Here is a 19,797-nt window from a genome sequence, read left to right as displayed (position 1 = left end):
AATAGAAAATTATTTAATTGGAACAACTTGTATTCTAAAAAGTAGTGAGACTTCAGACTAGGGTTGTGCTCTCCTTCATTCCCAGGGATATAAGTTTAGCATATCTCATGGTGTGTTTGAAATGAAATTCAACTGGGCAAATATCTATTCAGTGTCCTCAGAAAGCAAATCTCTATCAACTATGCCTTTAAACACTTTCCAGTGCTATAAACCTCCAGTGCTACTGTGCCATTCAGGTTCATGTAGCAAGTGGTACACTTAAATTTTCTTTGCTCTTGCTCTGACTCCCATATAAAAAACAAAAATAAATGTGCAGACAAATCCATTAGTAAAATTGAAAAGACAAACCACCTACAGATACAGCTCCAACCCTAAGTTCCCAGAGCTTCCTGATCAGGGAATTTTATTAATTAGTGCTTTCAAATTTGTCTTAATCTAAAACTTAGTAGTAAAAAGTACACGTGGTTGATGGTGAGTTCAGTTGTTCTATCTAAAAGGTGCATGAAATGTCAAAAGTAACAGTGTGCTACTATTCATGCATTTGCAGCACAGAGATTTGAAGAAATTAATAGTGTAAGATTGAAATTAAAGGGGGGAGTGTGAAATTTTGAAGTAGGTAAATCCATTTTCCTTGCTATCCTTTGGAAGGAGCGGTAAGTATTTTGTATGTCAGCATTGATTCATGTCTGCTACCAGCATTTTAAGAGATTGGACAGCTTTACTAAAACCAACTGTCTGACTGTAGCTATGGTGTACTTGAGTGTGCATTTGCAGTTTGAAAGTGTCAAGATATTAATTAGAAAATGAGGGAAAATCTTTGAGAAGTGTCAAGTGATGCTGGCTGCATTAATCCCATGCTAGATTAGAAGGTGCCTTTAAAAATAGGCAACAAACTGATTGAATAACTTATTTCCTAATTTGGAGAAAAAATTTGGAATGAGAAGACTTTCCTAAATCCAGTTGGTTTTGGTCAAGTTTGTAAAGACTGATTAGTTACCTAATTGTCTGTAGACATCAATTGTGCATTGGTCAAATAACAGTATAACTGGCTTGATCAGTGCTAGAATTTGTGAAACACACAAGTACCATCAGTTATTCATTGTTTCTTCACAAGCCTTTGCTATTTTGTGTAAAGACTGTGCCTAAAGATACTTTACAGCAAAACTGAAACAGCCAAGAGAATAAGGGAAGGAAATATTTTATGTAGTTTCCCTTTTGAGAGGTAAAAAGGATTAAATGTGTTATGAAGACAGTGTATAAAGACAACACAACTGAAATGTTGATTTTGAATGTGAGACGCATACCTTGTGTTTAGCTTGGTACTGGGCAATCCATCTCTTTTGAAGTTCCTCTGGCATCAGCCTCTAGAGACCCCCTTCAGAGAGTTTTCAGTAAGGTGTGTTAAGGCCACAATCTCAGTTTTCTGTTAGAAAATGTATTGAAAATTCTTTAATGCCTTGTTCTTTTGGAATTTTGCAAATTTGCTATAATTATTCTTACCAAGTGAGGCTGCACGGGATTTAGATGTCAATACTCCATGGCATGGTTTACAGCACCAGCCCAGGACCCACCAGGTGACCCTGTCAGTAGCAGAGCCCTTCAAATCCGTCACGCCAAAAAGCCCTGGGTGTAGAGATTGATTAGTCATCATCTCCCCAAGACAAGCAGGTCACAAGTCCTGTTGGCTTCGTTAAACCCTCTTCTCTTAGGCTACCTCACTGTTGAAAGGATTCCTACTCTAAATTGCAATTTGTATTTGCTCTGATGCAGAGCATGCGTGCAGGAGCACTTTCCCAGGGGGCAGGGTGGTGGTGAACTCGTGTATCCCAGATAAGAGCGTTGGCTCGGAGGCAGCAGAATCACAGAATCAATGAGCTTGCCGGAGACCTCTGAGATCATCGACTCCGACCTATGACCTTGTCAACCAGACCGTGGCACTGAGTGCCACATCCAGGCTTCCCTTAAACACCTCTCTGGGCCGGTGTCTGCACCGCCTCCCTGAGCAGCCCCTTGCAATGGCTAAGCACCCCGATGGAAGAGTCAGCAGCCGCTCTCCCCGCGGCGTGTCCCGGCTCGCCAGTGTTGTGTGCTCTCCGTCCAGCTGCCAGCGTTGCCGTCCGGCATGGTTTTACATCCCTGCCTATCGGGAAACCGCGCATCTCTCTCTTCACGGGGCAGAGGTGGCGTTTTGGGGCTGGATGGAAACAGCCGCGGTCCCCTCCAGCCCCGTGCCTCGAGCCCCGCACGCTGTGGGGCTGTGGCCGCCGCGAGTGCCCCGCTGCTCTCCCCACGGAGGGTGCGCTGTGTGGGGACTCGGCGGGGCGCGGGCTCCCCTGTCCCCGGCCCTCAGGGCAGCGCCGGCGCCTTCGCCCCTCCAGGGCGCTGGGAGAGGGCGGCGAGGACACCGCCCGCTGTCTCCGGCCCCGCTCCGCCGCCCCGCCCCGGGCGCGCAGGTGTCGCACGGGGTGGGATGGCCGCGGTGCCATGGCGGGGGCTGCGAGGGACACCCCGGCGGGCGAGCAGAAGGTAGGGGCCTGCGAGGGGCAGGGCGGCTGTCGGGGGGCTCGGGGCTCCCCTCGGACACAGCCCAGAGCGGGGTCCCGCCGCGGGTGCCCGGTGGGGCTGGGGCAGCCCGGGTTTGTGCGGGGCTCCGTGCGCGGCCCCAGCGAGGACCTGGAATAGCTCCTCAAGGCTTCCCGCCGCCCCTCCGCGCTGGCCGGGCAGCGCCGCAGCTCCGGGGGGTTTTCCCTGGAATGCACTGCGCGGGATTTGCTCGCTGGCCGCCGCCGTGCCAGAGAAAAGCCGCTTCGCTTCCCACCTCCTGTCCCCTCCAGGGCTGCCTCCCGGACCGAGGCAGGAGGGGTTCGCTCCCCCGGAGCCTCAGACACTCCCGATTTCCAGGAGTGCGTTCTGGTGCTGAGGGCATCTCACGCTGCCCCCTCAGACTCGGTGCTGGTCGCGGGAGGAGTGGGAGGCAGGTGAGGGTGAGAGAGGACTCCTCAACTCCATGGCTCTTGAGGGAACATCAGGTGAAACCGGGAATGGACAGCTTCCAAACACAGCGGGTGAGGAAGCTTCCACAGCATGTTGGGGGACATTCAGCCCATGGAGTTCTTCAGACACCCGGAACGTCCTATTCGGGCTTGAGTTTTTGTGTTTGGAAGGCATCTGTGTGAATTCATGGCATAAGTCTGCATATGTTGCACAGATAACACCGTCTTTGTCTCACGGAATTCCCCAGAGTTACATTGCCAGCAGCTGGAGGAATATCCTGAGAAAGCACCACGGTATCCCACCTTACTAATACGCCCTTTCCTAGGTGTCTGCACACAAACCCTGCTCCTGGTTTCTTCCACTCAAGGGCGGGCTGATGTCACTAAAAAACCCGAAGCCAGTCCTCAGGATGCTCGGTGTGAGGGACCTGGGATGCCACCCGTGACGGCCGCACTCGTGCTTTCAAGAGCTAGTTGTTTGGTCACTCACAGAACAGAAACATTACCAGTGTTAATTCCACATTGAGAGAAAAGCTGACTCAAAAGCTGCTCCTCACTAGCTACATTTCATTGTTTCTCAGATAAACCTAGACTAGCATTTATCTTTGAGTCACAGGTTCCACTCTCTGTTCTTACTGCTTTTAAATTACTTGTTGGTTCAGTTCTGGACTCCACTGATAACGAATAGCTTAGGACAAAATGCGTCTGCTCCTTATGCCTCTAACAGTTGCTGAGTTGTTTTGAATGAGCTGAAACACTTTCTGTAGAACTACGATGTTCTACTATAAATATTGTATTCAATTTCTGTTCTGTTGGGGAAGAGAAAATTTACAAGTATGGTTTTAACTTACAAGAGAATTAAAAATAAAGGAACTACAGTGTAGGAGAAGCAATAATTTTCCATAACAATGTTTAAGCTTTCTATTTAAGGAGCAAAATCAAATCTCTCAGTTATTATGCTTTCTTGGTTTGCCTTGAAGCACAATTAAATTTGATATGATGAGAGTGTATGCAAGTGCAAATTTTTCAGGTTAATCTGAGAACAAAAAATATTGTAACTTTGTTTGACCTTCCTCTTACCTCTCATGCCATCATCATCTCACTGAAGCTTTCTCCTAAAGCTTGTAGAAGCAATTTGATGTTGAAGTTCAACTACACCGCAGGGGTCTCCAAATGAAATTTTGATTGTAATTTTATGTTTCATTCCTTATTTGACCACTGCCTACACATTCCTGCCTCTATTGATTTGTGGAGTACTTTCAGCTTGCTGATGAACCTGCACAGGTGATGACACTTTTGCTGGGTTTCACAGGAACCAAGTGTTTTGTGTTTTTTGAGGAAGTAATGCAGCAGGGACACCCAGCCCTTGGAGGAAAGCTCTGTGAGCTGCTGATAGCCAGTGCTCTGCTGTTGGCCACGCAGCCCTGCTCAGTGTTATCCTTCTCAAGACAGTTTCTGTCAGCATTTATGAGCAATGTCATGCAAACCCAACCAAGGCTGGGGGACTTGCTCCTGTAGATCCTGTAACAGACAGCTGTTGCCCTGTGCATCTTCTGTGCTCTTAATTGTAGGAAGTTAGAGAGAAGAAAATGCTTCAGCTTTTCTGGTGCAGAGTCCTATCTTCTTTTTACCACTTTCCATTGCGTACTGAGGCAGAAAATGCGGTTGTTACCATATGATTTCAACGTGGAGAGGCAAAAATCTACTGTGGGCTGCTTCCTTTTGAAGGACACACCAGAATGTAGAGTCTGAAGGATTGCTTCTCGTCAGCTAGAAGCTCAGGGACACTCAATGAAATTGCCATGCAGCAGATCTGCAGTGACACTGCAGATTTCCTTTCACACTACGTCTCATTTCCATGCAGAACTGCTGTGGTGTTTATGGCTTAATGTACAAACAAGTTCCAAAAGCAATTAGGCAAAATAAAAGGAAAACAGCTATGGAACAGTGAGCAGGATTTAACCTACCTTCCAGGGAACTCATGAGCCTCAGGTTCTCTGTGTTTCTGTGGGTGACCAGACAGGACACCTCTGTATGGCCATGTCTATATGACAGCTTGTTTTATTCTGAAAATAACATTCATAGCCAAAATTTAATTAAAACTTAACTACTGCTGTGACCAAAGTATTAACTTTGCTTCAAGGTGATCTGGGAGCATGGTTCAGAGAGTAGTTGAGCAGCATTCTAGGTGTGTGCGGAATTGCAGTGAGACTTCATAAAAAATGTACTAAGATTGTCAATTTTCTAGCCATGAAACTGCTGTAAAGACAGGAGTACCACCTGCAGCCTTTAAGTTTAGATCTTGATTGACCATTTCATGTACCACAGCTTTAATTAGATTAGTTCTTAAGAACCTGACATTCTTCTTGTTCTAAAAACATTTTGGAATCATGCATATTATACACTTTTTCTGTTTTACCACTGCCTTAGCTATTGAAAGGACAAGGAGCAATGATTTCAAACTAAAAGCAGCAAGTAAGAATGAAATTCTTTACTATGAAGGTGTTGTGGCCCTGGCACAGGTTGCCCAGAGAAGCTGAGGCTGCCCCATCCTTGGAAGTGTTCAGAGCCAGGTTGGGTGGGGCTCAGAGCAACCTGGGATAGTGGAAGGTGTCCATGCCTATAGCAGAGGGGGTGAATTAGATGACCTTCAGAAGTCCTCTCCAACCCAAGCCACTCTGTGAGTCTATGGAAATTACTAGTGAAAGTAAGTGTGAAAGCAGCATTATGGATGTAAAAGTTTTTTTCCAGCTTTGAAGTTGCAATAGGATAGAGTATTTGCATAGTAGTGCTTTATATCTCTTGATTTCAGCTAAAAGTCATCTTGCCAATGCTTGGAGGGAAAGCATCAAGGGAAAGCAAACTTTTAATGTAATTTAATGACTAAAAAAATAAAACTTAAAAAAGGGAATGACTAAAAAAAGTGAGACAAAGTTTTAAAGCACATAGCTTGTGGAGCAAAGCTCAAGGGGATGGCAGTAGGTCAAGCTAGCAAAATTCTGTGGACCCACAAGTCTAGTAAAGCTCATATTTAGTAGGACTTACGTATGGAAAATGGAGAGTTACTTTGGACATCAAATATGTGTATAGTCTGTTTTGTTTGCAATCTCTTATCAATTTAAATAGTATAATTGTTACGATGAAGTCTGTCTTGTGACTGTTTATCACTCTTTTTTTCTTTTCCTGCAACAAAGAAAATTGCCAATGCAGCATAAGTGAGGCCTGCTGTGGTGATAACAGTTTGCAGCTCATGCCCTGATGGTGTCCACTTTCCTTGGGTGTAGTAATGGGATCCCACCCTGTCTTTTTCTGGGAAAACACAAAAAGGAAGGAGTCCTGATACTTGTACTTGTTTGTTCACACCCATTCTGATAAAACCTTTCAAAGGGAAATGTTTAGATGATGAAAGGCACTGCCTAGAAGTCTAAAACTTCTCAAAACTGTTACAGAGTAAAGATGATGGGTTAGTAAATTAAAAAATGTTCAGAAATTAGGTAATGTGTCAAAATATCATTGTGGTGGATTTCATTTCTGTATCTCTATTTTCATCCTGACCTAATATAAGAATTAAGGGCTTGTGTAGTCAGTTCAGAGAGACGAAAAAGATCCAGGATTAGTATTACTGCTCCTCTTCATGTTTCCTGGCTTCTGCTGACAGCAAATTTTAAAGGGGGACTAAAGCCTAAAATTTAAAAATTTGATTTGATGTGTTGTCCCTCTGAAAGGAATACAGATTAACAAAGAGTCATTTTCTTTCTTAATTTTGAATTTTATGGTGTAACATTGAATCTTATATTTATTTGAAAGGCTTTCCAGTATCCCGCAACTCCTACTATTGGAAAAAAAAAAAAACCCACAAAAAAACCATATTCCTCATTAGAACCTCTACTTGTGCAATTTTTATATTTTAACTACTGGTATGCAACCTTATTTTCAACATTTATTTTATTCTTCCTTGGCTACTATATTTGAGAAAATTCTTGCATGCTTACGGTACTTTTCAAACATCAAATGACAAATGAGACAGCACAGTTTTTGCAAAAAATTTTAAATACACTTGGAGTGATTTTCTAAAAAAAACTTGGGTCCAAAATCACTTATCACATGATGCTAATTTTCACAAAGATATAGAAAAGTCAAGTCAAAAGGAAGATGTGCAAAGTCAAGTGTCTTTGCCAGTGTCACACGAGGATTTTGTGACAAAGGAAGGAACAAAGCATGAATGTTTGGGATCTGTTTAGTCTGTGGAACTTTCTGTGAATGTTGCTTAATTACTGTGGTATGAGAGTATGTATCAATTATTATTATGAAAGGTTAATAAGATAAATATTTATTTTAAAGTAAAAATTTTTAACCTTTAAAAATATGAATTGAGCATTTAAAGACAAAACTAAGCTCAAATAATAGTGTAGTGCTTCTCTACTGCTTCTTGCTTGTTGGTAGACTTGTTTCCTTTTAATAGCTTGTGAGAGGAAGGCAGGTAGGCCTGAGGGTCTTCACAAGTCACTTTTAGGAACACTGTAATCTGTTTTCAGGGGCTGAATTAGAGAACAAATCCATTAAAAATCAAAGTAACAAGCACCCAAATGCTTGTTGATGATAGGGATTGCAGGCGTACGGATTTATTAGTGGAATAGCTATGAAGCAAATACATTAAAGTGGTGTTAACTATAGACTTTAACCTTATCACTTGTGTGGCTTTTAACTTGTGCACCTTGGTTTACTCATGGTTTGTTCTGCTTCCTCTCACACAGGGGTACAGGCTCTCGGTGTGCAGCAAACTGTGCTATGCCATAGGAGGTGCCCCAAACCAAGTGGCAGGGAGTGCTGCTTCTTTCTTCCTGCAGATCTACCTGCTGGACATAGCCCATGTGAGTAGCACAAGAAACATTTGCAGACTGTAGACTTAACTCTGATATTGCCAGCTATGCCCCTGGAATGATAGAAGGGGAATTAATTAATAAATATTTTAAATCGTCTCATTGTCATTGCCTCTAGCTGTTCAGCATCCTGGAAACTGCATAGATTTGTCCAGAATTAATTTTTTTTCCCCCCACTAGTTCTCTTTCTGTCTTGAGATGGCTGTTCACTTTTACTTTGGGATTGTTACTAGAACTTTGGGTGCTGTAGAGCTCACACACTTGCAGACACAAGAAAAATCTGTTCTCAGTGTCAGGAGTCAAAGAGTGTAAGATACAAGACATCTGAAAACATTAATATCAACATGTTGAGGCTGTGAAGTTTAGTTCATGTGGTTTAGTTAAAAATCACTCCAGTTTCCCCCAGTAGCCAACATAATTTCACACAGTTTTTAAGTGGTTTGTCAAAGGTAATTTAATGGCAAATAAAGCTGAGTTATGCTTCCTGAAAGTCCTTTACTTCCAGTCCATGGCTCTCTGGTGCAGAAGCAGACCTGGTGAAACAAAGCACTAGGACTCATCCTATTCATCTGACTTTCAGCTGCTCCAGCTAGATTTCAGGACATCAGAGACACAAAAAAAAAATAATCAATCCATAAGAAATTTTTACTGTTTTGGATTGTTTTGTATATATGCATGGTAACTAGGACAAGGAGGCCAAATTGTAGGGACTGTGAGAACAGCTCTGAAACTACAGGTGGCACTTCAGCACTGATGACTGTTCCTATTTACTGGAAGAAACAGGAGGTTCTGGGTCAGAAATCATTACCCACTTGCTGTCTAAAGACAGGATATTATGACTGGAGGTATCCAGCAGTTTGGGTTTATGTTTTTCCTATAAAAGTCTGGTATTAAAAGCTGACTTGTGACTTAATAAAATTTTCAGCACAGTAAGGTGTGCATGTACAGCTGAGATCATCTTGAGTGTCTTGTTGAGATCAAAATCACAAGATGTAGAAAAGGAGCCAGTTTTGGACAGCAGTGTCAAAGATGTGAAGTGGATGGTGTGGAATCTGAGGAGCTGGAGGTAGAAAAGGGAGCTTGGGGGTACAGCAGGCAGGTGGAGCAGCTCTGACTGAAGCTGTTGCCCACTGACATCAAGAATGGCAGTACAAGCCTTTGGAGATGGTGAAGCTCAAACTGAATGAGAAAGACTCCAACAGCATTTTCCCAGGGTGCTTAGAACTATGACGATTCCCCCATTCTTTGCTTCTCACAGAGATTGAAAATTCTCAAGGCAAGGGACTGTTCCTTTGTGTGTTTTTGTACAGTGTCCAGAAAGCTGAGGTCCCATACGTGTATCTTTGGGCACTACCTAAATAAGTAATATCAAAATAATGATTTTATTAACAAGCTTCTACTGAAACCAAATAATTTTGCTTAATGTTTGTAGTAATATACTTACACTTTCATTAAGGGGCTTAATTATTTGTTCCCTGATGGTTTAATTTTTTCTCTGAAGTAGTCCTGCAGGGACAGGATTTATTTCAAGGTCTGATAAATAGCTCTGAAATCCTGTGTTCTTTCCCATAAATTTTCAGGAGAGAATTTAATTATTTAGTCACTACCTGGATTTATTTCTTGCCCACTTAGAGATCAGAACTGTTTTAGCTTCTTGAGAGAATATGAAAGTCACCAATTGTAATGTTTCATACATAATCTGTATCCTTTCTAAGAAAATTGTATTTTTATTCATTTTCTGTAACTTATAGGTTTTCAATTTTAATTCCTTGTTCCACCTAAATTACCTGTATAGACTACAGCCATAAGTGGAAATCCAAACCACACAAAAGATCCTTGAGTCAAATTGCTAGAGAACACAAAAATTCTCAGATAAAAGGATCCTGGTCTTTATTCCTTTCAAATTTAGCATATTTTAAATTGTATTTTATTAACACTGAGAAGTTTCTGGCATTGGTGCTGACAGACACTATCTAGATTTAGGAAATAAAATGCAGCCAACAGGAGTGTAAACCCATACCAATGATGAAGACAGGGTGACTACAGTCTCCACACCTAACATGAAAGAGATTTTGCTTTTTCCTCAAAGCTTTCCTCCACCTCTGTGCCTCCTATATCCACTTCCTTTCAGTCTGTTCAAGTTATCCAAACAAAATACGAACGTGGAACTCACCTAATCTGTAGGTTTTTGTTCTTGTCCCCCTCATAACCACAATATTTCAACCCCTCTATATTTCTGACTGCTATTTAGTGCTTATTTTGGCTGCTCTGTCCCTTGAGGAGCAGCGGTGACCTGCAGGCAGTCCTAGTGCAGCCCCCATGGCAAGTCAGCCTCAGGGCTGGTGGGATGCTTGCCACCCTTTGGTGGCTGTGGGAGGGCACAAGCCAGCAAAGGTGGATCAGCAAGCAGGTGGGACACAGTCCAGTGCTCATCCCAGCCTCATCCCACCACGCTGCAATGGAATGCAGAGCCATTGTTGTTAACTGCTGGACACTGCCATTCCCAATCCCTCTCTGCCCACAAACTTTCGAGGGTGGAGTATATGTCTTGGAGCTGGTGGTGACAGGAACATTGGCTGCCACTGCAGTTTCACCTAATTTGGGCTAAAATGTAATGGGTGTGATGTCAGAAGTCCATAGCACCTGCCTTCTGTGCTGGTCATCCAGGACATTCAGAGATCACTGCTTCCTTCTTCCACCTCTGAGAGGACACCTAAGCAGATTCTGCAGGCAGGAGACCTGCACCAGCTGTGTTCCTGGTGATGCTGCCTGGGAGATGATATCCTTTGCAGGAAAGCAGGGGATACCTGCTCAAGCTTGGTGTTGTATCAGCTGTGTTTTCCAGGCCTTTGGAGCACTGCTATGTTGGAGCACAGGGATGAAGGGCTCTTGTCTGCTCTCACTGTGTTTAAGCCACAGAGGCTCTTTCAGAAGCTTCTCTCAATAATTGATGTGAAGAACATTCACCTTTATATAGGTTTCAATGACCTTTTCTTTTTCAGGACTATAATTGCAGTGACATGAACTGAGCACATGGAAGAGAACCCACCTTTTTTAACCATTATGTGATGGGAATTCCTAAGCTCTGTACACATACATGTGAAAAAATAACTCTTTTGCCTGGGATAAACTATTTCTATATAGGTACTAAAAGTATGGTCCACCTGGGTTAATTTCAGAGGTTTTTCTACTTGGCCATTTTATTCTTGTGTAATCCATGAACATTTTTCAAGTGAGATGTGATGGACACGTGCTGGCAACTTTGATTTGAACAGATGTGCCTTACGCAATTCAGTTGTCACCCCTGAGTCCCGAGTGGATAAAGTCTGTTGTGCAACAGCCTCTTCCTCAGCCACATGCCACCAGTTGGCAGCCTTGTTGCTAATCTCAGGAGAGGAAGAAACATTACTGCATGTAAACAGCCCCCTCTACCATTTTGTAGATGAGGTCAAGATAAAGATATGGGGAGATGGAGATGTGGGGGGAAAACAAGTGGGTAATTACAGAGGAACTCTGTCAGATTGTATGACTAAAACAAGGACTTTGCTATTTGTCTGATTAATTTTCCTCATCCTAAACACACTCTGGATCTTTCCTTCCTTACATTTTTCCCTTCTGATCCCTTGATTCACAGTGCCAATCTCTGTCTCATTTGTTTGCTGTGGGTAACCAATGGGAATTTCTATGACAGCAGCAGACATGTTTTGTAAATGAACTATCACTATTCTTTAAAACACTGAGGTGTTTTTTTCTGGAAGGTTGCTTTATGCTGTTTCATTGTATTGTGAAACAATGGCTCTTGTTTACTGTATTCTGTCTACTTTCAGATTACTCCGTTTCATGCCTCTTTGGTGCTGTTCATTGGCAAAGCCTCAGGTGCAGTTACTGATCCTGTTGCTGGCTTTTTTATTAGCAAAAGTAGATGGACAAAAATTGGCCGGCTCATGCCTTGGTAAGTATAAATGTGTACGTATATTTACATATATATGTGAATATTGGCTGTTGTGATTATACAGCCACCTCACTGAATTAGTCTCAGGGATTGTATTCATTCCACATATGTAAAATAAAGACTAAAATTTGCCATGTCATCTTTTACTTGTTCACCCATGAAAACACAGAAGAGATTTTCTACCACTGGTGTCTCAAACGAATAAAGCCAAGAGAGAGTATTTTTAGCAAAACTGGAAGCTGACATCTAAAACTTTTTAAAATCTGTGATTGAATTTTGATCTTTGTCTAGATTTCTTTAGTTTGACTTCACTCTTCCACAAAGTTATACTTATGTTCCTAGAGTGCCCTCACATCTCACATCAGCCTTCTAGGAGCTCCTTTAACTCCCCAGGCCTTTCAGTTCAGGGAAGGATGCATGAACAGATGTAGAGCAGAAGTGTGTGTGGATGTGGAATAGATGTGACACCACGGGCTCAGCAGCCAGCACTGCCATGGCACTGTGGGAGGCTGCTCTTACCACACTTACCAGAGCCCTGCGTCTCCTACACCCTTTAGTCAGAATAGTTCAATAAAAATCACCATGACCCTTACAATGAGTGAGATGCTGTAAGGTTTTGATGTTTTTGTGAAGGAAGTGTGTGATGTTTCACGTGATATCTTACCTACGTGCACACGCTCTCCATGTGCTCCAAGGAGAGAACAATGAATGTTGCCCATATAGGAACGAGACTGACAGGTGTGAAGCAAGAAAAATTGGAAAAGATTTGGGTCATTGAGCCATGCTAGAGGAACTCAAGCACATCTATGCCACAGGGCATGTGTTTGTTGTATTTTAATGTTTTGGAAGCCAAGGGGAGATTGACTACTTTGTGTAATAGGGACTTTTTCATAATTTTATCTCATACATTATATGGATGTCTTGTAAGATATTTTAAATTAATTGAGAATTTCTAATTGATATAACCCAAAAACTTGATTTGCAACAAAAATCTTAGAGTAAATGTGTCCTGAGCAATGAAGTTGAAATTTCAGGGAAAATGAGCAGTTTTTTAGCTGATTCTCTTGCTCTTGTGCAGTTCAACAGCTACAGAAACTTGTCCATGGTCAGCTTTTATCTGACTAGAGAAGGCAAGTACACATTGGAAGAAGGCTGAGATGTGCTGCTCTTGGCCCAGTAGGAACAGGGCCTTCAGGTTGAAGTTAAGCATTTTGTCAAGTCTCATGGGAAAAGAGGAGCTTGATGCTGTTTCTCTTTTCAGGATTTGGTTGGAGGCCAGGTAAATGGTGTGGTTTTAATGACTACTGAATTAACCAAGTAAGAAAGCTCTCCAAAAGGAAAACAGTGAAATTTTTATACAGATGCCATTAGAAGTATTTTGATGCTTTTTTCTTTTTTTAAGTTCTCTGAAAATACAGCAATTTCATGTGTTTATTGTTAGTGTTACATTGGTGTAAGAATGATTCCTGTCCCAGCACAAGCATGAGCTTATTAGCCTTTTTCACTGTAAACCAGCTCCAGCACATCTTGCACTTCTTACAGGAAAAGTGCTTATCTAACCCTACCTTTCATCAAACAGCTGCTTTCTTTACAGGAATATTTTGTCTGGTTTTATTTGGTAACACCAATATTTTCATGGGAATTCTGTTCCTAGACATTTGAGAGGCCATTTTTTCACAAAGCAAAAAATGGGGCTTCTCTTAGCTTAAAAATACTTTAGTATTTTGAATGTTTTCTGACTTCTTAATATTCTAGAATGAAGTAATGGCATTTTTTCAGTCAGAAAAGCTTGCCAGCAAAGTAGGAACATTAGTAAGGGAAGTGAATGTTTAACTATCGCTTAATACTGTCCTCAATATAACACAAAGTCATCAATCACTTATTTAATGGCTTTAAAAGGCAGAAGCAGACACTGACTTGAAATTCTGGTCGAACATTTTGTCAGAAGAGATAATAGCTGGCAATCAGATATTCAGCAACTCCAGCAAGGCTTTGAAAACTCCCTGGCATTAGAGAGAAAAGGAAAATGTGGGAAAAGGCAGAACAATACCAAGAGGGTTGCTGCTAAAAAGTTTCACGAAAAAGTGACTGTGAAGGTATTTAGTGTGGTGACTCTGCCTGGACACCATCTGGAAGAGCTCATGCTTTTGGAGAGGAAGGCAGATGCCCTGAGATGTGTTAGGATTTTCCCCTTATGTTTTCCATTGCTGTGGGTGAACTGTGGGCTGGGGACCAGAGGGACAGAGAATACCAGAACCTGGCACTTTCCCGGTAAATGTTCAGCTCCCAGTGATGCTGTCCATCCCAAAGAGCAGTGTGGGAAAGCCATTGTTTTACTAAACTATTTACCCACATTATTCTTTTGTATTCCAGGTTTTCAGTTCACGATTGCAAAACAATCAGCTGACCCCCAATGTCAGTAGTGCTGTTGTGAAGGGATTAATCTGTTTTCCCTTTTATGTGTTTGGAAAATTTTTGTTAGGATCTTGGTCATCTAAATACATTGTTCAGTGCCTGATTTACAAGAATACAGGACAGGCCTGATGCTGCAGCTCAGACTTTTAGGAAATAATTACAGCTAACCAATTCATTATCACGGAGTTTGACAAATTTGACAAGTTCAGACAAGTATTTGTCTGAAAATAGGTTTTAGACTAATGTCATTAACCATTGCTGGTTAATGGCAATGTCTGGAATATAAGTTTCTGTGCTTCTTTTTTTTAAGCCACCTTCCACTCTAAAGAGGATCCTTTTGTTTTTGAAGTGATTAGGAATTAAATGGAGGAAATGCTCATATACCCAACTAGACACAGAGTGTAGGAGCTTTCACAACAAGGCTGTCCATTGTCTCTTAGGCTTTTTTCAGTATTTTTAAGTGTATCAATGTATTTGCACTTGCTTAAAGTAGCAGCGAAGAGACTAAGTTCAGGGGAAAACCAAAGGCACTAAAATTAGAAGAGAGAATCTCAATAGTTAGTAAACTCATGTAAAATTTTCTGGAGTATGCAAAGACATGATGACAGAGCTTAGTTTTCAGTGATTCTTTCTAATAAATGTATAATCTGAGACATTTGCCAAGGAATGGCAATATAGGTGTGCTATTACAGTGCATGTGAAAGGAAATTATGTCTCTTCTGAATGGGATATAAGCTTAAGTGTAGCTCTTTTCTTTCAGATTTGCTGTTTTTTCTTCCACATGATGAAAGTATTAATCTGTGTATTTATATATTTTGTATTAATATTAATATAGTAGTATAAACAATATATAACATATTTATATATTTATATATAATGAATATATTAATATATTTTATATTAATCTGTGGATTCAATGCACACTGACTTTTGATATTTAAAACATACATTGCTGCAGTTAGAAAAACTGCATGTAAAATAAATTGTGTTATATTGATTATTAGCAGGAAAACTTAATGTGCTTTGCTATCATTATTTTGGGATTATTGATGTGTGTTAATTTTCTTCTCAGGGTGCTGGCATGTACACCCTTCACTATAGTCTCCTATTTTTTAATGTGGTACCCTCCTCCATTTGTATCAGGAAGAGTTGCTTGGTATCTGACTTTCCACTGCCTTTTCCAAGCACTGACCACAGTAAGTAGATTACAGGTCTTGATGTTCTCAGCAGTAACTTGCTTGTTGTCTGTCTATATTAAAGCATTCATATTTAATAAACTTGTTTTCACATTTTACTTCAACTTCTAGTGAGGTTAAGGGACAGGCAGACGTCCTTTTATCAAACTCTGCTGGCTGATGGTTTCTGGCAATGCTTTTTCTGGTAAATGAACTGCTAATTCATCCAGGTTACCTCCAGTGCTCTCAACTCCTTCTTGTACAGATGTTCAGTTTCTTAATTCTAGTTAGAAATCCAACTTCTCATGACTTCTGTTCTCAGGAGCAGATTAGGAATTCTGTATTCCTATGTTAAGCTTGAATATTTCCCTAAGTCCTTTGTTTCCCCAGTAGAAAGATGGTCCAGAAGACATCCATAATGATTTTTAAGAATTCTTTCCTCTTTCTTTTGAAAGAGGAACACAGTTTTCATGGCAGAGATTTGAAAGCCTACACACTTGCCATTTTTGATGGAGGAGAGCAGAAATGCATTTTGTACAAACACTGTGTGATGCAGAGTGCAAGATTTAATTTGGCTACAGATCTCTGTTGTGGTGGGAACACCACAGAGAACGTGGTTGTTCAGGCAGGTTTATGTCCCAGTTCCACTTTGCAGTGATCTTAATTTATGCATAACTCAAATTAAGGATTGTATGGCACAACGGTGCTGAAAGAGAGGGTTGTTTTCACTATTATCTCCTGGATTTACATAGTTAGACTGATATTTGAAATATTTTGTGTATTTTTGTAGTCTTCTGGCTTGAATAAAGTGGAAAACTGTATTTCTTCTTTATGGCTTTGATTCCTATTGGTTAGCTCAAGCTAGGAACACAATAGTGTCCTAGTGCAAAGAAAGCAAAATTCTTTTGGGTCTCTCTGTGAAGGATGTTTTCCCAAGGAAACTGAAGGAGTGCAACATCAAGGTAAACCCTCTGGGTATTTTATTATTTATTATTTGTATTCTGAAATGTACTGTTTTCCTTTTATGTGTTTTACAAACCGGAAAGAAAAGGCAGGCCTTTGTGCTAAAAAATCGGTTTAGGGTTCTCAGTGTTCTGAATTGATGTACTAAATTAATTCCAATGTCCCATTAAACCATTTTCTTGGATATCAAAGACATACAGCAGCTTTACCCTGACATTTCCTAAGTCATGTTCTTTCTTTCCATAGTTATTCCAAGTACCATATTCTGCCCTCACCATGTTTCTCAGCACAGACCAGAAGGACAGAGATTCTGCAACAGCATATCGTGAGTGTGATCTGGGTTGTCTCTTGGGGATTTGGTCTGAGTTTTATTGAAAATCCTTCTTAATCTATAGGAAGTTCCTAGTGATTTGTATTCCTAAACTGGACTTTTATAAGAATGTTTTAATATGTGATGAAAACTAATTTGTCTTCAAAGGAATTGCATTTTTCTAGTTAAATAGGAGATGTTAATATTTAATTGTCTCAAATTGTCTGATTAGCTATAAACTCTTTTTTGTTTATTGCTAGCCAGAGGAAACAATAAAAAATCACTCTTAACCAAGTCAGGGTAAGGAATATTGATTTAATTTAAAGGTGATTTGTAAGGGAAAAACCAAGAAACATTCAATTAAAGAAAGTATGAAAGTAATTTTGAGGAGTTTTTTGTTTTGCTTTTATTTGGGGTTTGTTGTTTTGTTTTGTTGCTGTCTTTTTTTTAGTTGATATTTCCTCAGATTTTGTGTTTTGTGTTATGAATTCAAGTCCCAACCCTATTTTCTCAGAAAAAAAATTGAGAACTCATAGAACCAAGACAGTTAACCTCACCAAAAAGGAAAGTAATTTTGTGTGCATGTTCGCACCAACTGAAATCTCTTTTTTCATTTCATCTGTGACTTTTTAATTAATTCTTACATACACCTGGAAGTTTAAAGGCAGATCTTGTTCAGATCCTCTGAGTGTATTAGTTAAAAGAATGAGGCTTTCCAGACCGTATCTCTGGCTCTTCAACAACCAAAACCAGACAAAATTTTAGCTTTGAAGCAAATCAATCAGACCAAAAAAAGTGCAGTGAAAATATTTTCAAGATTTCCTGTATAGATCATAAACTGAATGCAAGAACAGTTTCCTCCCCTCTTGCCCTCTTCAGCTCTGTTCTCATGCCTTCTTCACTGTGTAACTGCATTAAGCAAGGTAAAGAGAAAAAAGTCAAATATTACATGAAAGACTTTTCTATGTCTTAACTTGTCCTTACAGTGTTCCTTTAGAATAACTTGTAGGTTTTTTTGTGGCATCTGTTTTCTCTTCCTAGCAAGATCCCTTTTCTCTTCCATTAGTCCTTCTAACCCTCAACATACTTGATTATGTTGAAACCCAGAGAGGCACAGTGAAATAGCAAAAAGTACTAAAAATGTAATGTCAAAATTCTAGATACGAAATCCCCTGAGCAGCCCAATCCCTCTCCAGAGACACGGAACATTGTAATTTGCATTATCATCAACTATCTTTAAGAAAAAGTCTGGACTGGCAGTCACAGGACAGGACTAAACAGCAGGAGATTCCAGTTGTGTTGTATTCTTTGGCACTGATTGTATTCTGAGTCATCTGGCCTAAATTCTAGCTAAACCCATGTACCTAGTGTTTTCTATTGTCTGGTTTTATGTCTTCAGAGGCTGTGATCCAAATAAATGTGCTTTCTGGTCTGCTATGCTGGGCTTCATCAGCATGTGAAACTTATAAAAGCTGTTGAACTTCATGGCTGGAAGGTGTCACACATTTATAGTGTCATTTTATTGTTCAGAAAGAGTTTAACTTTTGATTGTACAGCTGTTCTCCTAAACCAAATTAAGGTGGTGGAATGAACCATAGTTTTGACTTTTCAGATGTTGGTATTTTTGTCTAAGTTGATATATTTGTTTGGAGAAAAATTTTGTTTTAATTGTAATGCTTATGTGAGAACCTTGTTTTTAATATTTTTCTTTTTTGTTTTACTTAAACACTTTTGCCTCTCTTTGGGCTTCATAGAGAGTTCTTGTTGATAGACTGTCTTGGATGCAGTCTGTTGTTCAGGCATTTCTTCAACTGTTAAAGAAAAACAGCTGTGTAATATGAAGTGTGCTCTTAAAAATAAGGTTGGGATCAGAGGATCCATTACCCTCTGCTGGAGACAAGCAGAACTGCTTATTACAAATTTTATTCTGCTGTTGCTATTAATGCAGAGTAGAAATACTGGATTCCAAAGCTGCTTTAACATAATTCCTACTTATATTCTGGCCAAAATGTAACCTACTTCAAGGTACAATCTGCTGGCAGATCAGCTTTATCAACTGATGTGGAAAGTAATACATCATAAATTCTGAGCACACAAGAACTTTGAAGGATACCTGTTCCTCAGCTCTTGCTACTACTTAGAAAATGAAGTTTCACAGTGGTTGTCTTTCTGGTGCCTCTAATGACACTTCTGAGTTTTATTCTATGCAAGTGCTTGATAAAATGCAGATGAGGAGCCTAGACAAAGGTTATGAATGTGTAGGTGGTGTTTTGAATGAAAGGTGTGATTTGAGTGTGTTGCCTTTGCACTGAGTTTGGAAGCTCTGCAGCGCCCAACTGAGACCAGTTTGTGTCCAAACACTTCAGGCCAGATTTGGGTTAGATTTCCACCATCTGCCAGGATTTTTGTGTGCATGGACTGAATTACAGCATTGCTGGTAAGATTGGATGTGAAGTTTGGGGAAGGGGCTTTTTTTACTTCCCTTACTGTTACACGGTGCCTCAAATTTTCCACTCAAAGGCATTCTCAGTTTGGGAACAAAGTAGCAGTGGTTTAAAAGGTCCAGGTCTCCTAGGGAGCCTCTCTTCCCTTTTCCTTACTGGATCTTGCATAGCTGCACATGGCCTGCATTGCTGTGCTGTCTGAACCCCTCACAATCTGTGTGCGTTGCCCTCCCTTTGGATGGTGAAGAATTTATTTTCGTTTACAGGGACGCACAAAAAGTCTGAGGTCACCTAGGAAGGCTGTTACAGATCAGGAGACTTGAATAAACATGAACCTAGGAGCTTTTGAAACACCTGTCACTTCCCAGAGGGAGCATGATAACCACCAGGACACAACCTGCTCTGGAAGCATCCCTTCAGAATCCTCCATGGTGCTTCTCAGAAAGGAACATATGACCCTGGGAGTCACTGAAAGAGAAACAATAGGAAAAAAGCCTGACATTTGGGTCAATGAGAAGTTCATTCCCAAATGAGGAGACTTTGTCCCCATCCTCAATCTGTTCATTCAGCCCTAAAGTATCTTTATGCAAAATGTGTAATGAGTCTCTGGAGCTAGGACAGGAATTCAGTTTATCTCCTGGCCATGGGGATGATGGATATGGCCA

At 40.7% G+C, this 19,797-nt stretch overlaps 1 protein-coding gene across 2 annotated transcripts in view; it reads left to right on the top strand.

The window, feature by feature from the left end:
* Positions 1 to 2,248: 2,248 nt before the first annotated feature.
* The window catches only part of MFSD2B (MFSD2 lysolipid transporter B, sphingolipid), a 38,722-nt gene continuing 21,173 nt past the window's right edge, over positions 2,249 to 19,797 (top strand). Inside the window, exons 1-5 of one of the 2 annotated variants that reach the window (XM_023924323.2) lie at positions 2,249 to 2,526; positions 7,748 to 7,864; positions 11,701 to 11,825; positions 15,313 to 15,436; positions 16,625 to 16,703. In XM_023924323.2, coding sequence (XP_023780091.1) covers positions 2,485 to 2,526; positions 7,748 to 7,864; positions 11,701 to 11,825; positions 15,313 to 15,436; positions 16,625 to 16,703 — 487 coding nt within the window. In that variant the 5' untranslated portion in view covers positions 2,249 to 2,484. The remainder of the gene's footprint in view (positions 2,527 to 7,747; positions 7,865 to 11,700; positions 11,826 to 15,312; positions 15,437 to 16,624; positions 16,704 to 19,797) is intronic. The other variant, XM_086875698.1, reaches the window with a different exon arrangement.

Source organism: Cyanistes caeruleus, chromosome 2 (assembly GCF_971803275.1).
Source record: "Cyanistes caeruleus chromosome 2, bCyaCae1.hap1.1, whole genome shotgun sequence".
NCBI lineage: Eukaryota > Metazoa > Chordata > Aves > Passeriformes > Paridae > Cyanistes > Cyanistes caeruleus.
This window is presented reverse-complemented; position numbering and strand designations above follow the sequence as displayed.